The sequence below is a fragment of the Tachyglossus aculeatus genome, chromosome 17, assembly GCF_015852505.1.
Source record: "Tachyglossus aculeatus isolate mTacAcu1 chromosome 17, mTacAcu1.pri, whole genome shotgun sequence".
NCBI classification, from domain to species: domain Eukaryota; kingdom Metazoa; phylum Chordata; class Mammalia; order Monotremata; family Tachyglossidae; genus Tachyglossus; species Tachyglossus aculeatus.
In genome coordinates, this window is record NC_052082.1 from 37,866,354 (window position 1) to 37,886,945 (window position 20,592).

Here is a 20,592-nt window from a genome sequence, read left to right on the forward strand (position 1 = left end):
AGGGGGTCACTGGTCCCCCAGCCCCACGCTGGCCCTATAAGAATGACCGGGGGTGGGGAGGGACATGGAAGGACCATCAGGCACATCGATGTGAGTGTGAGGGTCACTCTGGGAAGACGTTCAAATCAGGGGTCCGGGATGGAGTTGGAACTATGGCTGCGTACACAAGCAGAGGGAAAACATTTGCCCCTGCGACAGCTCCCTGGTCCCCTCCATCCACCTCCCAAACCCCAGCTACCCTGACTGCAGGGCTAGGACGACTGCCGGGCTAGGACGTTTTGAAATGGCGTCAGCCCCGTGCCGTGGTGACTTCAACTATCAGCTCAACCCTCCGGGCAGGGACAAGAGGGTAAGACTAAGGCTGCACCAGCCAGATGCTTTCATCACCAATTCCTCCTCACAGGACTTCTTCCGACAAATCTTGGGTGGATGCAAGAGAGAGGCAGTGTGGCCAAGTGTATAGAGCATGGGCTGGGAGTCAGAGGACATGGGTTCTAATAACGACTCCTTTTTTCAATTTTTAATAGCATTTTTTATATGCTTACTACGTGTCAAGCATTGTTCTAAGCACTGGGCAAGTTAATCAGGTTGGATACAATTCCTGTACCTCATCGGGCTCACAGTCTGAGCAGGTGGGAGAAGGAGAAGTGAGGCACAGAGAAGATAAGTGACTTGCCCAAGTTCACACAGCAAGCAATTGGAAGAGCTGGAATTAGAGCCCAGGCCCATGCTCTTTCCACTGGGCTAGGATGCTTCCTTCCTGGGTGATTTGGGGCAAGTTATGTCACTTCTCTGTGTCTCAGTCCCTCATCTATAAGATGGAAAATGAGACTGTGAGCCCTGCGTGAGACGGGGACTGGCTTCATTGCCATCCACCTGTTTTAACTCTCCTCATTATCCGCTTTCTTCAACCAACCCTCCAAAAGGAACCTTCTTACTGTGACTCACTTTCGACGCTTCCTCCTCCCACCTCTGGCTCCCACCCTGCCTTTGGCCTGGAAATCCACCCTTTTCAATTCCCCAGCCCGATGATATCCCACCCTCAAAAACCCTCTGGAATTCCACCTTCTTAAGGGGGATTTAGCTAATTCACGTCTTCCCACCATCTGTCAGTAACCATCTCCAGACTTACTCTATTCGCAGACCCTCAGGATATTGCTGCTGAAGGTAATGTCCGTTACTCTAGGCTGTAAACTCCTTGAGGAAACATGTCTACCAACTCATTTATATTATATTCCTCGAAGCAGTTAGTACAGTGCTCTGCACACAGTAAGCGCTCAATCAGTGTCTCCAATCGGTTGACTGATTAATAACTCCTAAGCTCCTAGACGGTAAACTCCTTGCGGGCAGGGAACATGCCAGTCAAATATTTTATAGGGTACTCTCCCCAGCATTTAGTACAGTGCTCTGCACACAGTAGGTGCTTTATATATATTACTGAACCAATTCATTTTCCACTTTGCGGGAGCTGCTGTAATCAGGTTCCCTGTGCTAGAAGATGTGTGTTTGTGTTGTGTGTGTGTGTGCACACAAAATATTGGGTAGCGGAGGCATTGAACAAGTTCAGGCTTTGGGGAGAGTTGAAGACGAAGATAGAAAAAGATCTCCCTTCAGACTGTAAACTCGATGTGAGCAGGGAATGTGTCTACCAACTCTGTTGGGGTGGCCGAGGAGAGACAATCTCAGGAATTCCCTTTAAATCGAGAAAAATAATGTGAAACTCTGCATCTTTCCTAATCCCTGCCGGATAAAAGATCATTTTGAATTAAATAACTGCCTCCTCTCCATAGAGAATCCCTAGCAAATGTTCTGTCAGTTTCTTCACTCATCCTATCAATGGACTCTGACTTTTGCTCTTCTGTCATCCATTGTAGAAAGCCAGTGCTACCTCTCAAAAATGCCCCACGTCTCCACGATGACGGGATTCCTCCTGGTGGGTTTCTCAGAGGCCCGGGAGCTGCAGCTGGTCCATGCTACACTGTTCCTCCTAATCTACCTGGCAGCCCTGACGGGGAATCTCCTCATCGTTGCCTCCACACCCCCATGTACTTCTTCCACAGGAACCTGCCTGTCCTCGACCTCTGCCTCATACCTGTCACCGTCCCCAAATCCATCACCATCTACTTCACTAATAGCACCTCCATCTCCTTCCTGGTCTGTGTGTCCCAGATCTTACTGGTTATCGTGTTTGCCGCTTCGGAGTATCTTGCCCTCATGGTGATGTCCTATGACCGTTACGCCACCAGCTGCTGCACCCCGCACTATGAGGCCATCATGGACAAAAGGGCCTGTGAGAAAATGGCCGCTGCCTTCTGGCTTAGTGGAGCGATGTTAGGAGCCTATTTTCATCATCGACCTTCTCCCTGTCCTTCTACAGGTCCAACGATGTCCAGAATTTCTTCTGTCACGACCCCTCCCTGCAGAAGATCACCTGCTCCGAGGACCACTTCACCATCGACGTCGGGGTAGCGTTAGCCGTAGTCTGCTTCGTCTCTATCGTCATCTCGTATGTGTGCATCTTCCGGGCCATGCTGAGGATGCTGGCAGCCGAGGGTCTGGCCAAAGCCTTCTCCACCTGCCTGCCTCACCTCGTCGTCATCACTCTCTTCGTCATGACTTTACTATACACCGTGTTGCCCCCCCACCATGAACCCCCTCATCTACATCCTGAGGAACATGACGGCTGCCTTCGCTATCCCACATTTATCTCCAGAATAAAACAGTCTCTTTGTGTTGATATTGCCATCACTCACCTTGCTAAGGCACCCTCTAGAGGAGTGCATATGAACAGCTGTCTTTTCTGGCTTAAAGGAGGCTCTCTCAGAGTCCAGAGGGACGTCTGATAAGATCAGCATGTGCTGGACAATCCCTCCTCAGAGGGCATTGCTTTGGGTTCTATACAAGGTAACAGGCTTGACCCAGTTTATATCCCACAAGAGGCTCAATCTTGATCCCCATTTTACAAAAGAGGGAACTGCAACTACAGAGAAGTGAAGTGACTTGCTCAAGTTTCCACAATAGACAAGTGGCAGAGCCGGGATTATCGCCCAGGTCCTTCTGACTCCCATACCTGAGCTCTATCCACTTTCCACGCTTGGGTAAGTCATTTAACCTTCATAATTAACAAAATTATTTTTTCCTTCCCAGACCAATGAAGCTTTCCAAAATCTATCAGTCTCACGTGATGTGTAAAAAAATCCCTCCTTGTGTTGCATTCCTTATTATCGATGTTTTCTTCTAAATAAAGTTTATCTATCCGACTTGCTACTTTTCCTTTCTGAGAGTGAACGTGTTATCAATGTTGTGACTTGTGAAGTGAACTAGTGTGATCTAGTGAAAATGGCATGGGCCTAATTGTCATTTATTCATTCTTTCAATCGTTTTACTGAGAGCTTACTGTGTGCAGAGCACTGTCAGAGCACCTGGATAAACTGTAAACTCCTCCAAACTGCCAAGGCTGTGCCACAGTGCCAAAACCTAGCAGGCGGCATGGTAGCCATGGTTGGGCAGTGGATAATACTAACAATAATAATGATATTTATTAAGCTCTTACTATGTGCCAGGCACTGTACTAAGCACTGGGTTGGAAACAGGCCAATCAGGATGGAGGGGCTTGTGATGTTTGGGGTCACTGCACTGGACAATGCCCCCCTCCTGCAAGCCCCCTGCCCGGTCGGGGGACGCAGCCCTGGTCTGAACCCCAAAATTGGTCCCAAGTGTGATCATCTCCCCAGACTGGCTCTGACTCTCACATCCTCCTCATTGTCCCTCCCTGTCCCTTCAACCTCCCTCCACCAAAGTGACTCTCCCTGGGGCAGCGTGGGTCTGAGGGGCCCTGACCTTCATCTCCCATTGGTCTTCTGGGAGGGGCAGGTCATGAAGTCTCCAAAACACTGGCTGCCGCACTTGGTACACAAGATGTGCTCAATAAATTACAGTGATGGACTACTGGATGGATGAATGAATGGATGAATGGATAGATGGTTGGATGAGAGGAGATGGACCTGAGCAATTGGATGGGATCTGTATCCACATTTTACTCTCCATCTTCCAATGGTCATACCTACCCTAAGAGTGTGCCTTATTCTCCACCTCTTCAAAGCTTTACTGAAGGACATCTCCTCCAAGAGGACTTCCCTTACTAAGCCCTCTTTTCCTTTTCTTCCACTCCCTTCTGTGTTACACAGACTTGCTGTCTTTATTCACCCCCATCCCAGCCACACATTACTTATGTCCAGATCCATAATATATTTATTCATATTAATGTCTGTCTCCCACTCCATACTGTAAGCTCATTATGAGCAATGTGTCTGCTATATTGTTATACTATATTCTCCCAAGTGTTTAGTACAGTGCTCTGCCTACCATAAGCACTCAATATATACGATTGACTGATTCCTAAATTATTTTTATTAACATCATTATCATCATCCTCACTCAACAGTATTTATTGAGCATGTACTATGTGCAAGATACTTTACTAAAATCTTGGGAGAGTACAATACAATAAAATCAGGCAGCACGTTCCCTGCCCATAACAAACTAGCAGTCTAGAAGACCACCTAATTGAATATTTGGTCAGCACACTGGATAAAATCACCTAGTCCTGGGACAGTTGGGAGGCTGAAATGTCTCGGATATTAGATAGGTATTCCACAGGTAAATGGCTATTCCTCCTACCCCCAATACTTTAGGAAAAATCAAATCAATGCAGGGAGTCACTGTGGTCCAGCCATCCGGATTCTAATCCCGGCTCTGCCACTAATCTGCCGTGTGACCTTAGGCAAGTCCCTTCACTTCTCTGGCCCAAAATGAGGTTTGAGACTGTGACCCCCACGTGAGCCCCACCCAATATCCTTGTATCCACCCCAGTGCTTAGTGCAGTGCCTGGAACAAAGAAAGCACTTAACAGACACCTTAACAATGATAATAATAATAATGATAATAACTGTTATGATTAACCCACCTGGAAGATACCTTAGAAAGTAATTACAAGATCCCTTTAAATGTACTGTTGCAAGACACTGCAGGAAGTAACCCAGGAAGTAAAAATTCATGGGCTCCTGATCATAATCATAATACCTTATCATAATCATAATTATCAACATTATCATCATAGTCATTATTAACAATTTACATGCAAAAGGCTGTAACAAGTGCTGAGTAGAAACAAAATGATCAGCTCAGAGCTCAACTGATCAGACAAAGTCCCTGGCAATAAGAGTATCAGAATATAAGAGAAAGAGAAAGTATATAACAAATTTTCATGTTACAGAGAGACCCAGAGAGGTTAATTTGATCACACAAGGTCACAAAGCTGGTCAATGGCAGGGTTGGCATTAGAACTCAAGTGTCATGGCTCCCATGGCCTGATCACTCCCTTGTAGATGATAAGATCCTTGTGGGCAGGAAACGTGCTTACCAAATCTTTTCTTTATTTTCCCCTCCAATCCCTTTCCTCCCCTTGATTTTCATATCACCGTAGTTGACCCACCATTCTTCCTGTCTCACAAACCCATAACCTTGGCATTATCCTTGACTCCTCTTTCTCGTTAAACCCACAAATTAAATCCATCATTAAATCCTGTCTGTTGCACCTTCACAACATCGCTAAAATCTGCCCTTTCCTCTACAGCTGAACTGCTACCACGTTAATTCAATCCCTTATTTTATCCCACCTTGATTACTTTATCAGCCTCCTTACTGACTTCCCAGGACTCCTGTCTCTCCCCACTCCAGTCTGTACTTCACTCTGCTGCCCGGATCATTTATAGATGTTTCCCCACTCCTCGAGAACCTCCAGCGTTTGCTCATGCCCATCCGCATCAAATGAAAACTCCTCACCACTGGCTTCAATAACGTGCCCCCTCCTACCTCACCTCGCTACTCTCCTACCACAACCCAGACAGAACGCTTTGCTCCTATAGTAAATATAATTGATTGACAAATGGATTGAATATCAGCACAAGGAAACAAACATTTCGAACTATAGAGGAGTCTGGGGAAAATCCCCTTTTTAAGACTGTCCACAGAGCAAATCTCAAGTCCCTGTTCCTCAGGCTGTAGATTAGGGGGTTCAGGGCCGGGGGCATAATGGAGTAGAACACGGACATCAGCAGGTCGAACCACCGAGGAAGAGTGTAAGGGAGGCTTGAGATAGTCAAATACGCCAGTGGAGAGGAAGAGGGTGACGACGATGAGATGGGCAAGCAGGTGGGGACGGCCAGGAAGTTGTGTACGCATGAGGCGACAATGGAAATGGAGCTTATGGCACCTATGGGTAGCCCAAAGATCACGATCACGTTTATTGCAGAGTGGTCTTCAGAGAAGGTGATCTTCAACAGGGAGGGGACGTCACAGAAGAAATGCTGGACAACGTTTTACCTGTAGAAGGGCAAGGAGAAGATCGAAGCTGAAAACAAGATGCCGAACAGTCCTCCACTGATCCAGGAGGCGACTGCTATCTTCCCACAAGCCTCTGGTTTCACGACGACCTCGTAGCGCAGGGGGAGGCAGATGGCGATGTAGTGGTTATAGGACATCGCCGTGAGGACCAAAAACTCCGAAGCAGGTAACAGGGCCACCAAGAAGAGCTGAGTGGCGCAGATAAAGACGGAGATGGATCGGCAGTAAGTCAAGGAGATGGTGACAGATTTGGGGACGGTGACGTAAATGTAGCAGAGGTCGATGAGGGCCACGTTCCTGAGGAAGAAGTACATGGGGGTGTGGAAGCGCCGGTCGAGGGCGGTGATGGCGACGATGAGGAGATTCCCCATCAGGGTCGCCAGGTAGATCAGGAGGAACAGCGTGGCGTGGACCAGCTGCACTTCCTGGACCTCCAAGCATCCCAACAGGAGGGATTCCCTTACCGTGGAGATGTTGGATATTTCTGGGGATATGATGTCGAATTTCTGCACAGGAAGAGGGAAGACTTCAATTTACAGGCCTTAATGGCATCGATAAAGGAATCAACATTAGTTCTTGTAGGAGTAAATCAATCATTTGTATGTACTGAGCACCTACAGAGTTCAGTAGTATTAGTGCAAATGATACCTCCTGTCAAGGAATTCAAAGCTCACAGTATTGTAGGAATGGCATAGTGTAGTAGCAAGGGCCCAGTTCTTGGAGTCAGAGGACTTGGGTTCTAATTATGGCTCTACCACTTGCCTGCTATGTGACATTGGGCAGCATAATTAACTTCTCTGAGCCTCAGATTCCTCATCCATAAAATGGAAATCCAATGCCTGTTCTCCCTGCTACTGAGACTGTGAGTCCAATGTAGGGTAGAGACCGTGTGCTCCCTGATTACTGTGCAACTACCCCTGCCCATATTACTGTGCTTGGTGTATAATTAGCATTTAACTAAAGCCACAAGTATCATCATTATTTGGGGAGACAGAAAGTAAAATAAATTGCAGATGCGAGACTACTAGAGAGCATAATGAGATGAACTGCTGTCAATTTTTTTTAGGTTAGTCAACGTATTTATTGAGTAGTAACTGTGTGCAGAGTACTGTACTAAATGCTTGGGAGAGTCCAACATAATGGAGTTGATAGTTACGTTCTTTGCCTACGACGAGCTTATAGTCTAGAAGTGATTTTATACTCAAACGTATATCCTCAGCCCCTCTCAGGATCACACTTGGACAGTTTCCAATACTCTACACACTTGGACAGTTTCCAATACTCTACCAGTCTCGGCTATGGAAGGGAAAGTCAAGCAGAGGCCTACCCATTCCATTCGTAGCTTGGCCAGTGGATAGCGAGTGGAAGGCAATCTGCTACAAGTCAAAACTCACCTGTGCTGGACAGCAACAGCATGGGAGAGAGTCTAGGGCGGAGACTCAAGTTTACTGCATGGAAGAAGGCAACAGTAAACTACTTCTTTATGTTTACCAAGAAAACTCTGGGGATGCACATACCAGAATGACTACTGGTAGTTTATCCAGAAAGCCTCCTTCTGTGCAGTGAAAACCTGAGTCTCTGCCCTTGTCTTTGATCCACATTTTGATGATTTGTTCACCTGCGTTTGACTCCTTCCCATCCTGCTGCTGTCCAGCGTAGGTAAATCAACTTTGTCTGACGCTTCTACTTAGACTTTGCCGTTATGGGTAACCCTAGCGAGAGTATCTCTCAATGGCATAGCTCTAAGCTACACTGGCGTACGCAAACTCTCCTGCCACGGTAAGGCATTGATTCGTAGTACAACTTCCGTTCAGAAGTTCAGATGATGGTACCGGGGCTTTTTTCCCCAGAATCAGTTATGCTCTCTCATCCCTGACAATCACATTCCCTCTGAAAACGTTTTCGACATACAGTAACCACTGACAGCCTAAGTGACTGTCGCATCGTGCCAAAGCTCGGTTGTAGCATCTGAGACTGGAGGGCGGTTGCCATGGTAGCCAGGGTGGGGATGCTGGAGGGAGAAGAGCTGTGTCGGTGATGGGGCCATTGGTAGATAGAGCACGGGCTTGGGAGTCAGAAGGTTGTGGGTTCTAATTGGGTTCTAATTCCAGCTCCCTCACAAGTCTGTTGTGTAACCTTGGGCAAGTAATTTCACTTCCCTGTGCCTCGGTTACCTCATCTGTAAAATGGGGATAAGAGTGTGTGCCCCATGATGGACAGGGACTATGTCCAACCTTATTAACTTGTTTCTAACCCAGCAGTTAGGACAGTGTTTGGCACACAAAAAGCGCTTAACATGTACCAAAATTATTTATGATTTATTATTGCTGGAAAGTCATTCCTCTTCTACAAGTCTGTCCTGTTTGGGGTACGTTTTGGGTCTTAACTGGTATCTCCCCGCTTATAGACTGTGAGCCCATTGTGGACAGGGATTATCTCTGTTGATGAACTGTACTTTCCAAGCGCTTAGTACAGTGCTCTGCACAGAGTAAGCGCTCAATAAATGCGATTGAATGAACGAATGAAGGGGCTGATTGAATGAACTCTATCCTATTCCCCGAGTGCGAGAATCTCCCCAGAATGGTCCCATCTCTGGCTTCATCCTTCTGGTTCCATCCTGCCTCTCTCCACCACTGATCACCCTCACCCGAGAAGCTGGGGCTAGCGGGGGGCACTGACCTCCTCAGGACTGGGCTTGTCTCCTCTTTCTCCTCAGATTCCTGGGTTCAATCAGCTACAAAGGGAAGGCCAGGAGCCCTCAGCCACTCTCCGCTCTCCCATGGATGCTGACCTGCTCTCCAGGCGGGCCTCGTCCCCGTAGATAAGGCTCCCAGGGGGATCCCTGCAGGACCGGCTTGAAGCCCTATGGAGGGACCACGTGGGCCTCTGGAGGTAAGGCTCTGGCACTCCCAACTGCAGCAACGGTCTTGGCCCTTGATGTTCCAATGGTAACAACAGCTTCTTCTTCTACTTGCATATACCCATATCCAGAGAGAGAGAGAGAGAGAGAGAGAGGGAGAGAGTGATATGCTTCTGAATAGAAGAAGCAGCATGATTTAGTGGAAAGAACATGGGCATGAGAGTCCCAGCTCCCCGGAATACTTGCCAGGTGACCATGGGCAAGTCATGTCACTTCTCTGGGCCCCATTTTCCTCAGCTGTAAAATGGAGTTGCGAAACTGGTTCTCCTCCCTACGTAGTCTGTGAACTTCATGTGGGACAGGGACTGTGTGTAACCTGATTGATTTGTATCTATCCCAGCGCTTAGAACAGTGCTTGACACGAAGTAAGTGCTTAACAAATACCATATCAAAAATATAATATGTCCTAATTTCCTCTTTGGGGGAATACAATTAGTTAGTCTCAGTAACCAATGGAGAATCAGAGGCCTCAACACAGAGGTACGGAATGGCAGATTGGCAAGCTCAGTTAGTGTCTGGCAACTAGAAGCACGTAGGCCTAGTGGAAAGAGCCCGGGCCTGGGAATCAGATAACCTGAATTCTAATCCCGACTTCACAGCTCAACTGCTGTGTGACATTGGAGAGGTCACTTCATTTCCTAGTACCTTAGTTATCCCCTTTGATGGGCTGAGAGTCCTATGTCGGACAGGGAGTATGTCCAACGTGATCATCTAGTATCTACCCCAGCGTTTACCCACATGTTAGCTAGGTGACCTTGGACAAGTCACTTCACTTCTCCTGTGCAACAGTCTCCTTATCTGTAAAATGAGGATTAAATACTATGCCCTTCTTACTTCGACTGTGAGCCCCATGTGGACAAGGGCTATATACAACCTGATTATTCATTCATTCATTCAATTGTATTTATTGAGTGCTAACTTGTACTAAGCACTTGGAAAGCATCAATAGCATCAATATAAATGAATCGAATTATAGATAGATACACATCATTAATATAAATAAATAGAATTATAGATATGTACAAATATACACAAATGCTGTAGCGGGGGAGGGGTTAGAGCAAAGGGAGAGAGTCGGGACGATGGGAAGGGGAGGGAGAGCAGAGGAAAATTGGGGTTTATCCTGGGATTAGCTTGTGTCAGCCCCAGCACACTGCTCAGTGCACAAAGTAAGCACGTAGCCAATACCTTCAAAAAATGTCCTCACTGGTCTGTGGAAGGATTCAACCTCCTCCTAGCTGGGTCTACAAAAACAGAGGTGGTCCAAAAGTGCTAAAGAGGCAATTTAATCAATCATTCAATCTTTAATATTTATTGCATTCCTAAAATGTGCAGAGTCCTATGCTAAAATCTTTGAGAGTATGATAGAATACCAAGACATAAATCCGTTCCTCAATCTAGAGGGGAGAAAGAGGCACTAAAGTTATAGAAGGAAGAAGGAAACGTAAGTGCTTCAGTAAAAGGGCATGTATAAATCAATCAGTGGTGTTGAGTGCTTATTCATTCATTCATTCAATCGTATTTATTGAGCGCTTACTGTGTGCAGAGCACTGTACTAAGCGCTTGGGAAGTACAAGTTGGCAACATATAGAGACGGTCCCTACCCAACAGTGGGCTCACAGTCTAGAAGGGGGAGACAGACAAAAAAACAAAACATATTAACAAAAATAAAATAAATAGAATAAATATGTACAAATAAAATAAATAAATAAAGAGTAATAAATACGTACAAACATATATACATATATACAGGTGCTGTGGGGAAGGGAAGGAGGTAAGGTGGGGGAGATGGAGAGGGGGAGGAGGGGGAAAGGAAGGAGGGGGCTCAGTCTGGGAAGGCCTCCTGGAGGAAGTGAGCTCTCAGTAGGGCTTTGAAGGGAGGAAGAGAGCTAGCTTGGCGGATGTGCAGAGGGAGGGCATTCCAGGCCAGGGGGATGATGTGGGCCGGGGGTCGATGGCGGTAGAGGCGAGAACGAGGCACGGTGAGGAGATAAGCGGCAGAGGAGCGGAGGGTGCGACCTGGGCTGTAGAAGAAGAGAAGGGAGGTGAGGTAGGAGGGGGCGAGGTGATGGACAGCCTTGAAGCCAAGGGTGAGGAGATTTTGCCTGATGTGTAGAGCAGTTTATTATTTGCAGAGCAGTGTACTAAGGGAGGGAGTACAATACGACAGAATTAGCAGACGCATTCCTTGATACTAACAAGCTCAGGAAATCTATAGAAAAGCAATGGGAGATAGTGGGTGTGATCTGGAGAGAAGAGAAATGAATGGGAAATCGTTCTGGATGATGATGATGGTGATGATGATGGTGATGATGATGACGATTATGGTACCTGTTAAGCGCTTACTATATGCCAAGCACTGTTCTAAGCACTGGGGTAGATACAAAGTCATCAGATTGTCCCACGTGGGACTCAGAGTCTTAATCCCCATTTTGCAGATGAGGTAATTGAGGCACAGAGAAGTTAAGCGGCTTGCCCAAGGTCACGCCCAAGACAGTGACAGAGGCAGGATTAGAATTTACGTCCTCTGACTCCCAGGCCCTTGTTCTTTCTCCTAAGCCACACTGCTTCTCAGTGTGATCTGGGATGAGATTTCAGAAGGATTTTTGAAGATTGGGAGAGCAGAGGCCTGGTGGTGTTATCGATCAGTCAATCAATAAATCATATTTATTGAGTGTTTACTGAGTTCATAGCACTGAACTACACACTTGGGAGAGTAAATATAACTGAGTTGGTAGGCCCAATCCCTGCCCACGACAAACGTGAATATAAATAGATAAATGACAGATATGGACGTAGGTGCTGTGGGACCAATGAAGGGTGAATAAAAGAAGCAGATCCAAGAGCAAGGGTGACACAGAAGGGAGTGAAGTGATCGGGGAGGAAGTTTCTGACAAGGGGAATGGCAAGAGCTGGATGGCTGTTACAATCTCTGTGTTCCGGGGCTCCCCTCCCTGCTCAGGATTCAGAAATGGTATTTGTTAAGCATTTATGGTGTGTCGAACACTCTTCTAAGTGCTGGGGTAAATACAAGTGAATTAAGCTGGACACGGTCCTTGTCCCGCATAGGGCTCACTGTCTAAGTAGGAGAGAGAACAGAAGAACAGAGGCACAGAAAAGCGAAGTGAATTGCCCAAAGTCACACAGCAGACAAGTGGGGGAAGTGAAATCAGAACCCAGGTCCTCTGACTCCCTGGCCTGTCATCTATCCATGAGGCCATGCTGCTTCTCACTTCTCAAATTTACTGACTTCATCCTTCACCCCACCTACTCTCCAACTTGGATGCAAGCTTGATCTTGTCATCTCTAATCACTGTGCTTGTTTCCCATTACTGTCTTCCATCAACAAGGAATCGGGGTTGATACAGTCTGGGTAGCAGTAGGAAATTATAAGTGTAATCAATCAATCGGTCAGTCAATCAAGGGTGTTTATCAACGTTTTTGATATGCAGAGCTCTGTACTAAATGCTTGGGAGAGTCCAATATGACAGTTCAATGAGGTGGGAGTGAACTCTCAAAGTTATAGAAGCAACATGCCCTTGCAGGTAACAATAATAATAATAATAATAATAATAATAATAATGGTATTTGTTTAGCGCTTACTATGTGCAAAGCACTGTTCTAAGCGCTGGGGGGATACAAGGTGATCAGGTTGCTCCACGTGGGGCTTACAATCTGAATCCCCATTTTCCAGATGAGGTAACTGAGGTCCAGAGAATCAATCAATCAATCAATCGTATTTATTGAGCGCTTAATGTGTGCAGAGCACTGTACTAAGCGCTTGGGAAGTACAAGTTGGCAACATATAGAGACAGTCCCTACCCAACAGTGGGCTCACAGTCTAGAAGGGGGAGACGGAGAACAAAACCAAACATATTAACAAAAGAAAGTAAATAGAATAGATATGTACAAGTAAAATAAATGAATAAATAAATAAATAGAGTAATAAATACGTACAAACATATATACATATATACAGGTGCTGTGGGGAAGGGAAGGAGGTAAGGCGGGGACATGGAGAGGGGAACGATGGGGAGAGGAAGGAGGGGGCTCAGTCTGGGAAGGCCTGCTGGAGGAGGTGAGCTCTCAGTAGGGCCTTGAAGGGAGGAAGAGAGTTAGCTTGGCGAATGTGGGGAGGGAGGGCATTCCAGGCCAGGGGGATGACGTGGACCGGGGGTCGACGGCGGGACAGGCGAGAACGAGGCACAGTGAGGGGATTAGTGGCAGAGGAGCGGAGGGTGCGACCTGGGCTGTAGAAGGAGAGAAGGGAGGTGAGGTAGGAGGGGGCAAGGTGATGGAGAGCCTTGAAACCGAGGGTGAGGAATTTCTGCCTGATGTGCAGATTGATTGGTAGCCACTGGAGATTTTTGAGGAGGGGAGTAACATGCCCAGAACTTTTCTGGACAAAGACAATCCGGGCAGCAGCATGAAGTACGGATTGAAGTGGGGAGAGACACGAGGATGGGAGATCAGAGAGAAGGCTGATACAGTAGCCCAGACGAGATAGGATGAGAGCTTGAACGAGCAGGGTAGCTGTTTGGATGGAGAGGAAAGGGCGGATCTTGGTAATGTTGCAGAGCTGAGACTGGCGGGTTTTGGCAACGGCTTGGATGTGAGGGGTGAATGAGAGAGCGGAGTCGAGGATGACACTAACATTGTGGGCTTGTGAGACGGGAAGGATGGTAGTGACGTCAACAGAGATGGGAAAGTCAGGGAGAGGTCAGGGTTTGGGAGGGAAGACAAGGAGTTCAGCCTTGGACATGTCGAGTTTTAGGTGGCGGGCAGACATCCAGATGGAGATGTCCTGAAGGCAGGAGGAGATGCGAGCCTGGAGGGACGGGGAGGGAGCAGGGGCAGAGATGTAGATTTGGGTGTCATCAGCGTAGAGATGATAGTTGAAGCCGTGGGAGCGAATGAGGTCACCAAGGGAGTGAGTGTAGGTCGAGAACAGAAGGGGACCAAGAACTGAACCTTGGGGAACCCCCACAGTAAGGGGTTGGGAGGGGGAGGAGGAGCCTGCAAAAGAGAGTGAGAATGAACGACCGGAGAGATAAGAGGAGAACCAGGAGAGGACGGAGTCTGTGAAGCCAAGGTTGGATAGCGCGTTGAGGAGAAGGGGGTGGTTCACAGTGTCGAAGGCAGCTGAGAGGTCGAGGAGGATTAGGATAGAGTATGAGCCGTTGGATTTGGCTAGCAGGAGGTCACTGGTGACCTTTGAGAAGGCAGTTTCTATGGAATGTAGGGGACGGAAGCCAGACTGGAGGGGGTCGAGGAGAGAGTTGTTGTTGAGGAATTCTAGGAAGCGCGTGTAGACAACTCGTTCAAGGAGTTTGGAAAGGAATGGTAGGAGGGATATGGGGCGATAACTAGAAGGTGAGGTGGGGTCAAGAGAGGGTTTTTGTAGGATGGGAGAGACATGGGCATGTTTGAAGGCAGAGGGGAAGGAACCAATGGAGAGTGAGCGGTTGAAGATGGAAGTTAAGGAGGGGAGAAGGGATGGAGCGAGAGATTTCATGAGATGAGAGGGAATGGGGTCAGAAGCACACGTGGCCGGAATAGCACTTGAGAGGAGGGAGAAGAGCTCCTCCGAGGATACTGCTGGGAAGGATGGGAGAGTAGCAGAGCGTGTTAAGAGCCGCGGGGTTGGAGAAGGGGGCGAGTGACTCTGGGGAGGTCGGACCTGATGGATTTAATTTTGTTAATGATGTAGGAGGCCAGATCGTTGGGGTTGAGGGAAGGAGGAGGGGCAGGAACCGGGGGCCTGAGAAGGGAGTTGAATGTACGGAAGAGCTGACGGGGATGATGGGCATGGGTGTCAATAAGGGAGGAGAAATAGTTTTGTCTGGCAGAGGAGAGGGCTGAGTTAAGGTAGGAAAGGACAAACTTGAAGTGAACGAGGTTGGCATGGTGTTTAGACTTTCGCCAGCAGCCTTCGGCAGCTCGAGCATAAGAGTGAAGGAGGCGGATAGTGGCACTGATCCAGGGCTGTGTGTTAGTGGTACGAGAGCGGCGAAGGCAAAGGGGAGCTAGTGAGTCTAGCTGAGTAGAAAGGGTAGAGTTGAGAGCAGTAATCTGATCATCAAGATTGGGTAGAGAGGAGAGGGAGGCGAGGTGGGGTGTGAGGCGCTCAGAAAGATGGATGGGGTCAAGAGAGCGGAGATCTCTGTGAGGGAGTAATATGGATTTACAGGTGACTGGAATGTGAGTGAGGAGGCAGGTGAGAATATTATGGTCAGAGAGAGGGATTTCAGAGCTTGTGAGGGTGGACACAGTGCAGCGGTAGGGGATGATGAGGTCGAGGGTATGACCAAGTTGTTGAGTGGGTGAGGTGGGATGGAGCAAGAGGTTGGCAGCATCAAGGAGAGATAGAAGGTGGGAGGCAGAGGAGTCATCAGGCATATCCATGTGGATGTTGAAGTTTCCAAGTATCAGAGTGGGCATGGAAAAGGAGAGAAGGAATGTGAGGAAGGGTTCAAAATCATTAAAGAAATTGGAGGTGTGGCCGGGGGGGCGGTAGATGACGGCTACAAGAATCTGGAGGAGGTGGTAGAGGCGAATAATGTGGGCTTCAAAGGAAGCGAAGGAAAGGGAAGGGGGAGGTGGGATAGTGCGAAAGCGACATTGGGGGGGGAGAAGAAAACCCACACCTCCTCCTTTTCTGGTGAGTTTTGGGGAGTGGGAGAAGTAAAGGCCTCCACTGGAGAGAGCAGCAGAAGAGACCGTGTCGTCCGGAGAGAACCATGTTTCAGTTAGAGCGAGGAGGAGTAGAGAGCTGGAAATGAATAGGTCCAGGATGAAAGGGATCTTACTTAAAACGGAGCGGGGGTTCCAGAAGCCACACTTGGCAGTAGGTGCCGAGGGAGGGGAGGGAGGGGGAAGGGTGAGAGGGGTGGGGAGGGTTTGGATTGGGATGAGTTGGCGGGGGCCTAGGCGGGGAGAGTGGGAAGAGAGGTGGCAATGGAAAAGGAGAACTGGGATAGGGTGGGGGCGGGGAGAAGGGGAGGGAGGGGGCTGGGAGGGAGTAGTGGAGGACTGGCGCTGGTACAGAGGGATCCTTGGTAGGGGGTGAGGGCGAGTGGTCTTGGTGGGGGAGAGGGAGGGAAAAAGCTGGGTGGGAGTGGGGAAGGGGAAGGTGAGGAAGGGGAATGGCAGTTTGGCGCAAGGGAATTGAAAGTTCATGGTGAGATAAGCAGGGTGAGTGACAGTACAGCGGGAGGTTACCAACTGAGATGCAGAAGCGATAAAACAGTAGCAATGATATAAATAGGCGATAGCATCACAGGGGATAGTTAAACAATTAACACGCTATGATAATAATAGGATTGGCAGACAACGATGTCACAGAGAGCAGATACAAACTATTATGTACTGGAGTAGGGTGGACCTGTTAAGGGGGTCAGGGATCAGAGATACCTGGGGAGAGGAGTGAACACCGAAGTAGTATGGGTGGGCTGAGTAGGTGCGAATGATGTTGTCGTTAATGTAAGTGAAGTGACCTGTGCAAAATCACACAGCTTTGTGGAGCCAGGAGTAGAACCCAAGACCTCTGACTCCCACGTCCGGGCTCTTTCCACTGACCCTCGCCGCTTCCAGGTAGAACACGGGCCTTGGAGTCAAAAGACTTGGGGTCTAATCCCAGATCTGCCACTCATCAGCTGTGTGTCTCTGGGCAAGTCATTTAACTTCTCTGGGCCTCAGTTGCCTCATCTGTAAAATGGTGATTAAGACTGTAAGCCCCACGTGGGGCAACCTCGTTATCTTGTATGTACCCCAGTGCCTAGGATAGTGCTTGGCACACAGAAAGCACTTAACAAATGCGATTATTATTATTATTATTAATTTCAATTCCTCCACTTGTCTCCTGTGTGACCTTGAGCAATTCACTTCACTTCTCTGTGCCTCTGTTCTACAACTATACCCCAGCTCACACTCTTTAGTCCCTTGTAATAATAATAATAATTGTAGCATTTATTAAGCACTTATTATATGCCAGGCACTCTATTAAGTTCTGGGGTGGATAGAAGCAAATTTGATTACGCACAGTCCCTACCCTACATGGGGTTTACAGTCTTAATCCCCATTTTGCAGACGAGGCACCTGAGGCAGAGAAGTGAAGTGACTTGCCCACGATCTCACAGAAGACAAGTGGTAAATCCAGGATTAGAACCCTGGTCCTTCTAACTCCCATGCCTGTGCTCTATCCATTAGGCAGTGCTGCTGCCCTTCAAGCCAACCTACTTACTCTCCTTTGCCTTCCTATTTTCTACTGTTGGTATCTTGTTCACAGTTTCTAATCCCTGCTCTACTATGTGCCTGCTGTGTGACCTTGGACAAGTCACTTCACTTCTCTGTACAGCAGTTCCTTCATCTGCAAAAATGGGGATTCAATTCCTGTTCTTGCTCCTACTTGCACTGTGAGCCCTACGTGGGATCTCATTATCTTGTATCCATCCCAGTGCTTAATGCAGTGCTTTGAACATAGTAAGTGCTTAACAAATACCATAATTATTATTACAAGCTCTCCTTTTCCTCCCAGAAAAAGCCACCTTTTTCCTCAGCTCCCCCTTCCCTCCCTATTGCCCCGACTCGCTCCCTTTGCTCTACCTCCATCCCTACCCCAAGGCACTTGTGTATATATATATATATATATATATATATATATATATATATATATATATATATATATATATATATATATATATATATATATATATAATTCTATTCATTTATATTAATGCCCGTTTATTTGTTTTGATGTGTATATATCTATAATTCTGTTTACTTGTTTTATGTCTGTCTCCATCCTTCTAGACTGTAAGCCCAGTTTGGACAGGGATTGTCTCTCTTTATTGCTGAATTTTACTTTCCAAGCACTTAGTATAGTGCTCTGCACACAGCAAGCTCTCAATAAATATGATTGAATGAATGAATAAATTGCCTGTTCAGAATTTTGTACCATCTGTGACCTTGAGTACTCACAACCCCTCTTAGCATTTATGTAAATACTTCATATACAGTATCATTTACACAGTAAAATATCCCCTTTTATTTCTTCCTCTCGTCTGTAGTTTATTCTGCTGCCTTGTTGAAGGCAGAGATTGTGTCTACCATCTCTTTGTATTCTCCCATGTGCTTAGCACAGTGCTCTGCACATAGTCAGAATCTACTAAATACCATTGATCGACTGATTGATCATGCCTATTAGTTCCATTTTTCTCTTCAAAGCACGTACTACAATGCTCAGGCTCAGTTGATTCACAATAAATGCTACTGAGTGGTAGATAGTGAACGTCTTTATCAGCTCTGTTATACTGTTCTCTCCCAAGCCCTAGGTACAGTGCTCTGCACATAGTAAGCACTCAGTGAATTTGATTAATTGATGGATCAATTGATTCTTTTGGGAAAATTTGGGTAACTCACGCTGTGGTACAAAGATCAGGTTCCTGATCATTAGGATCACTCAAGTCAGAAGACAACGATTTTCTCCGCAAAATGTTAGTCATTCCCTCCAAGGATCCTCCCCAGGGCAGCCTTCATGTCCCGGTTCCTTAGACTGTAGATGAGGGGGTTCAGGGCGGGGGACACCATTGTGTAGAACACGGACACCAGCAGGTCCAGCATTGAGGGGGAGCCTGACGGAGGCTTCAAATAAGCATAGAAATAAGTCATGACAAAGAGTGAGGACGTCGAGGTGAGGCAAGCAGGTGGAGAAGGCTTTGGCCCGGCCCTCGGCGGTCGGCATCCTCAGCATGGCCCGGAAGATGCACACGTAAGAGACGACGATGGAGACGAAGCAGAAGAAAGAGAACGCCACCCCGGTAATCACACACACATTGATGACTTCGTGGTCCTCGGAGCAGGAGATCTTCAATAGTCACAGAAGAACTGGGGAACGACGTTGGGCCCACATAAAGACAGAGAAAAGGTTGGAGCTGAAAACGAGATTCCACATAGCATCTCGCTGAGCCAGGAGGTGGCAGCCATCTTTACCCAGGCCCCTCGGTCCATGATGAAACCATAGCGCAGGAGGCTGCAGATGGCCACGTAGCGGTTGTAGGACATCGCCGTGAGGATGAAAAACTCTGAATCGGCAAACAGGACCACCAGGAAGGCCAGAGCGTCACGGCCCAAGAAGGAGATGGAGTTGCGGTTGGTCAAGGAGTTGAGGACGGGGTTTGGGACGGTGATGGTGATGAGGTCCATCCTCTGGGTCGAGGACGGACAGGTTCCTGAGGAAGACGTACATGTGAGTGTGGAGGCGCCGGTCGAGGGAAATGACAATGACGATAAGGAGATTCCTTGTCAGGGCCACCAGGTAGAACAGGAGGAACATGGCGGCACGGACCAGCTGAAGCTCCCGGAACTCTGAGAAACCCAGCAGGAGGAATTCTGTCACAATGAAGATGTTGGCCACGTCCTGGGATAGACCTTTGGCCATCGCGTTTAAAGACATGGCTTCTTCAAGAGTAGCAGCGTGGCTCACTGGAAAGAACAAGGTTTGGGAGACAGGGATCATGGGTTCTAATCCCGGCTCCACCACTTATAATAATAATGCCATTTATTAAGAGCTTACTATGTGCAAAGCACTGTTCTAAGCGCTGGATAATAACGGTGGCATTTATTAAGCGCTTAGTATGTGCAAAGCACTGTTCTAAACACTGGGGAGGTTACAAGGTGATCAGGTTGTCCCACGGGGGGCTCACAATCATAATCCCCATTTTACAGATGAGTTAACTGAAGCACAGAGAAGTTAAGTGACTTGCCCAAAGTCACACAGCTGACAACTGGCGGATCTGGGATTTTAACCCATGAACTCTGAATATTCTATTTATTTATTTTTTGTTAGTATGTTTGGTTTTGTTCTCTGTCTCCCCCTTTTAGACTGTGAGCCCACTGTTGGGCAGGGACTGTCTCTATATGTTGCCAGTTTGTACTTCCCAAGCGCTTAGTACAGTGCTCTGCACACAGTAAGCGCTCAATAAATACCATTGATGATGATGATGATCCCCCAGCGCTTAGAACAGTGCTTGGCACATAGTAAGTGCTTAACAAATGCCATTATTATTATTATTATTATTATTATTATTATTATTATTATTATCCCTGGGTTCCAATCCCTGCTCAGCCACTTGTCCATTGGATGACCTTGGACAGATCACTTCTCTTCTCGGTGTCTTAGTTCCCTCTTCTGCAAAATGGGGATTAAGACTGAGCCCCACGTGCGACATGGACTGTGTCTAAACTGATTAGCTTGTATCGAGCCCAGA

General features: G+C 47.5%; 1 protein-coding gene across 1 annotated transcript; it reads right to left on the bottom strand.

The window, feature by feature from the left end:
• Positions 1 to 3,842: 3,842 nt before the first annotated feature.
• LOC119939033 (olfactory receptor 14J1-like) lies at positions 3,843 to 19,763 on the bottom strand. Its single transcript, XM_038758810.1, has 6 exons — positions 19,588 to 19,763; positions 19,316 to 19,355; positions 6,870 to 6,911; positions 6,385 to 6,593; positions 6,112 to 6,274; positions 3,843 to 3,905 (listed from the first exon to the last, which is right to left on the bottom strand). The coding sequence occupies exons 1-6, from the start codon at positions 19,761 to 19,763 to the stop codon at positions 3,843 to 3,845; spliced, it is 693 nt and encodes a 230-aa protein (XP_038614738.1).
• Positions 19,764 to 20,592: the final 829 nt, after the last annotated feature.

What these genes read in the sequence shown, in the direction of transcription:
- LOC119939033 (XM_038758810.1), bottom strand. Translation starts at nt 19,763, where the DNA reads ATGGCCAAAGGTCTATCCCAGGACGTGGCCAACATCTTCATTGTGACA. An exon ending in ATTGTCATTTCCCTCGACCG is followed by an intron (nt 19,356 to 19,587) that starts GCGCCTCCACAC and finishes GGCCATCTGCAG; the next exon opens with CCTCCTGCGCTATGGTTTCA. An exon ending in AAATATCCAACATCTCCACG is followed by an intron (nt 6,594 to 6,869) that starts GTAAGGGAATCC and finishes TGCGCCACTCAG; the next exon opens with CTCTTCTTGGTGGCCCTGTT.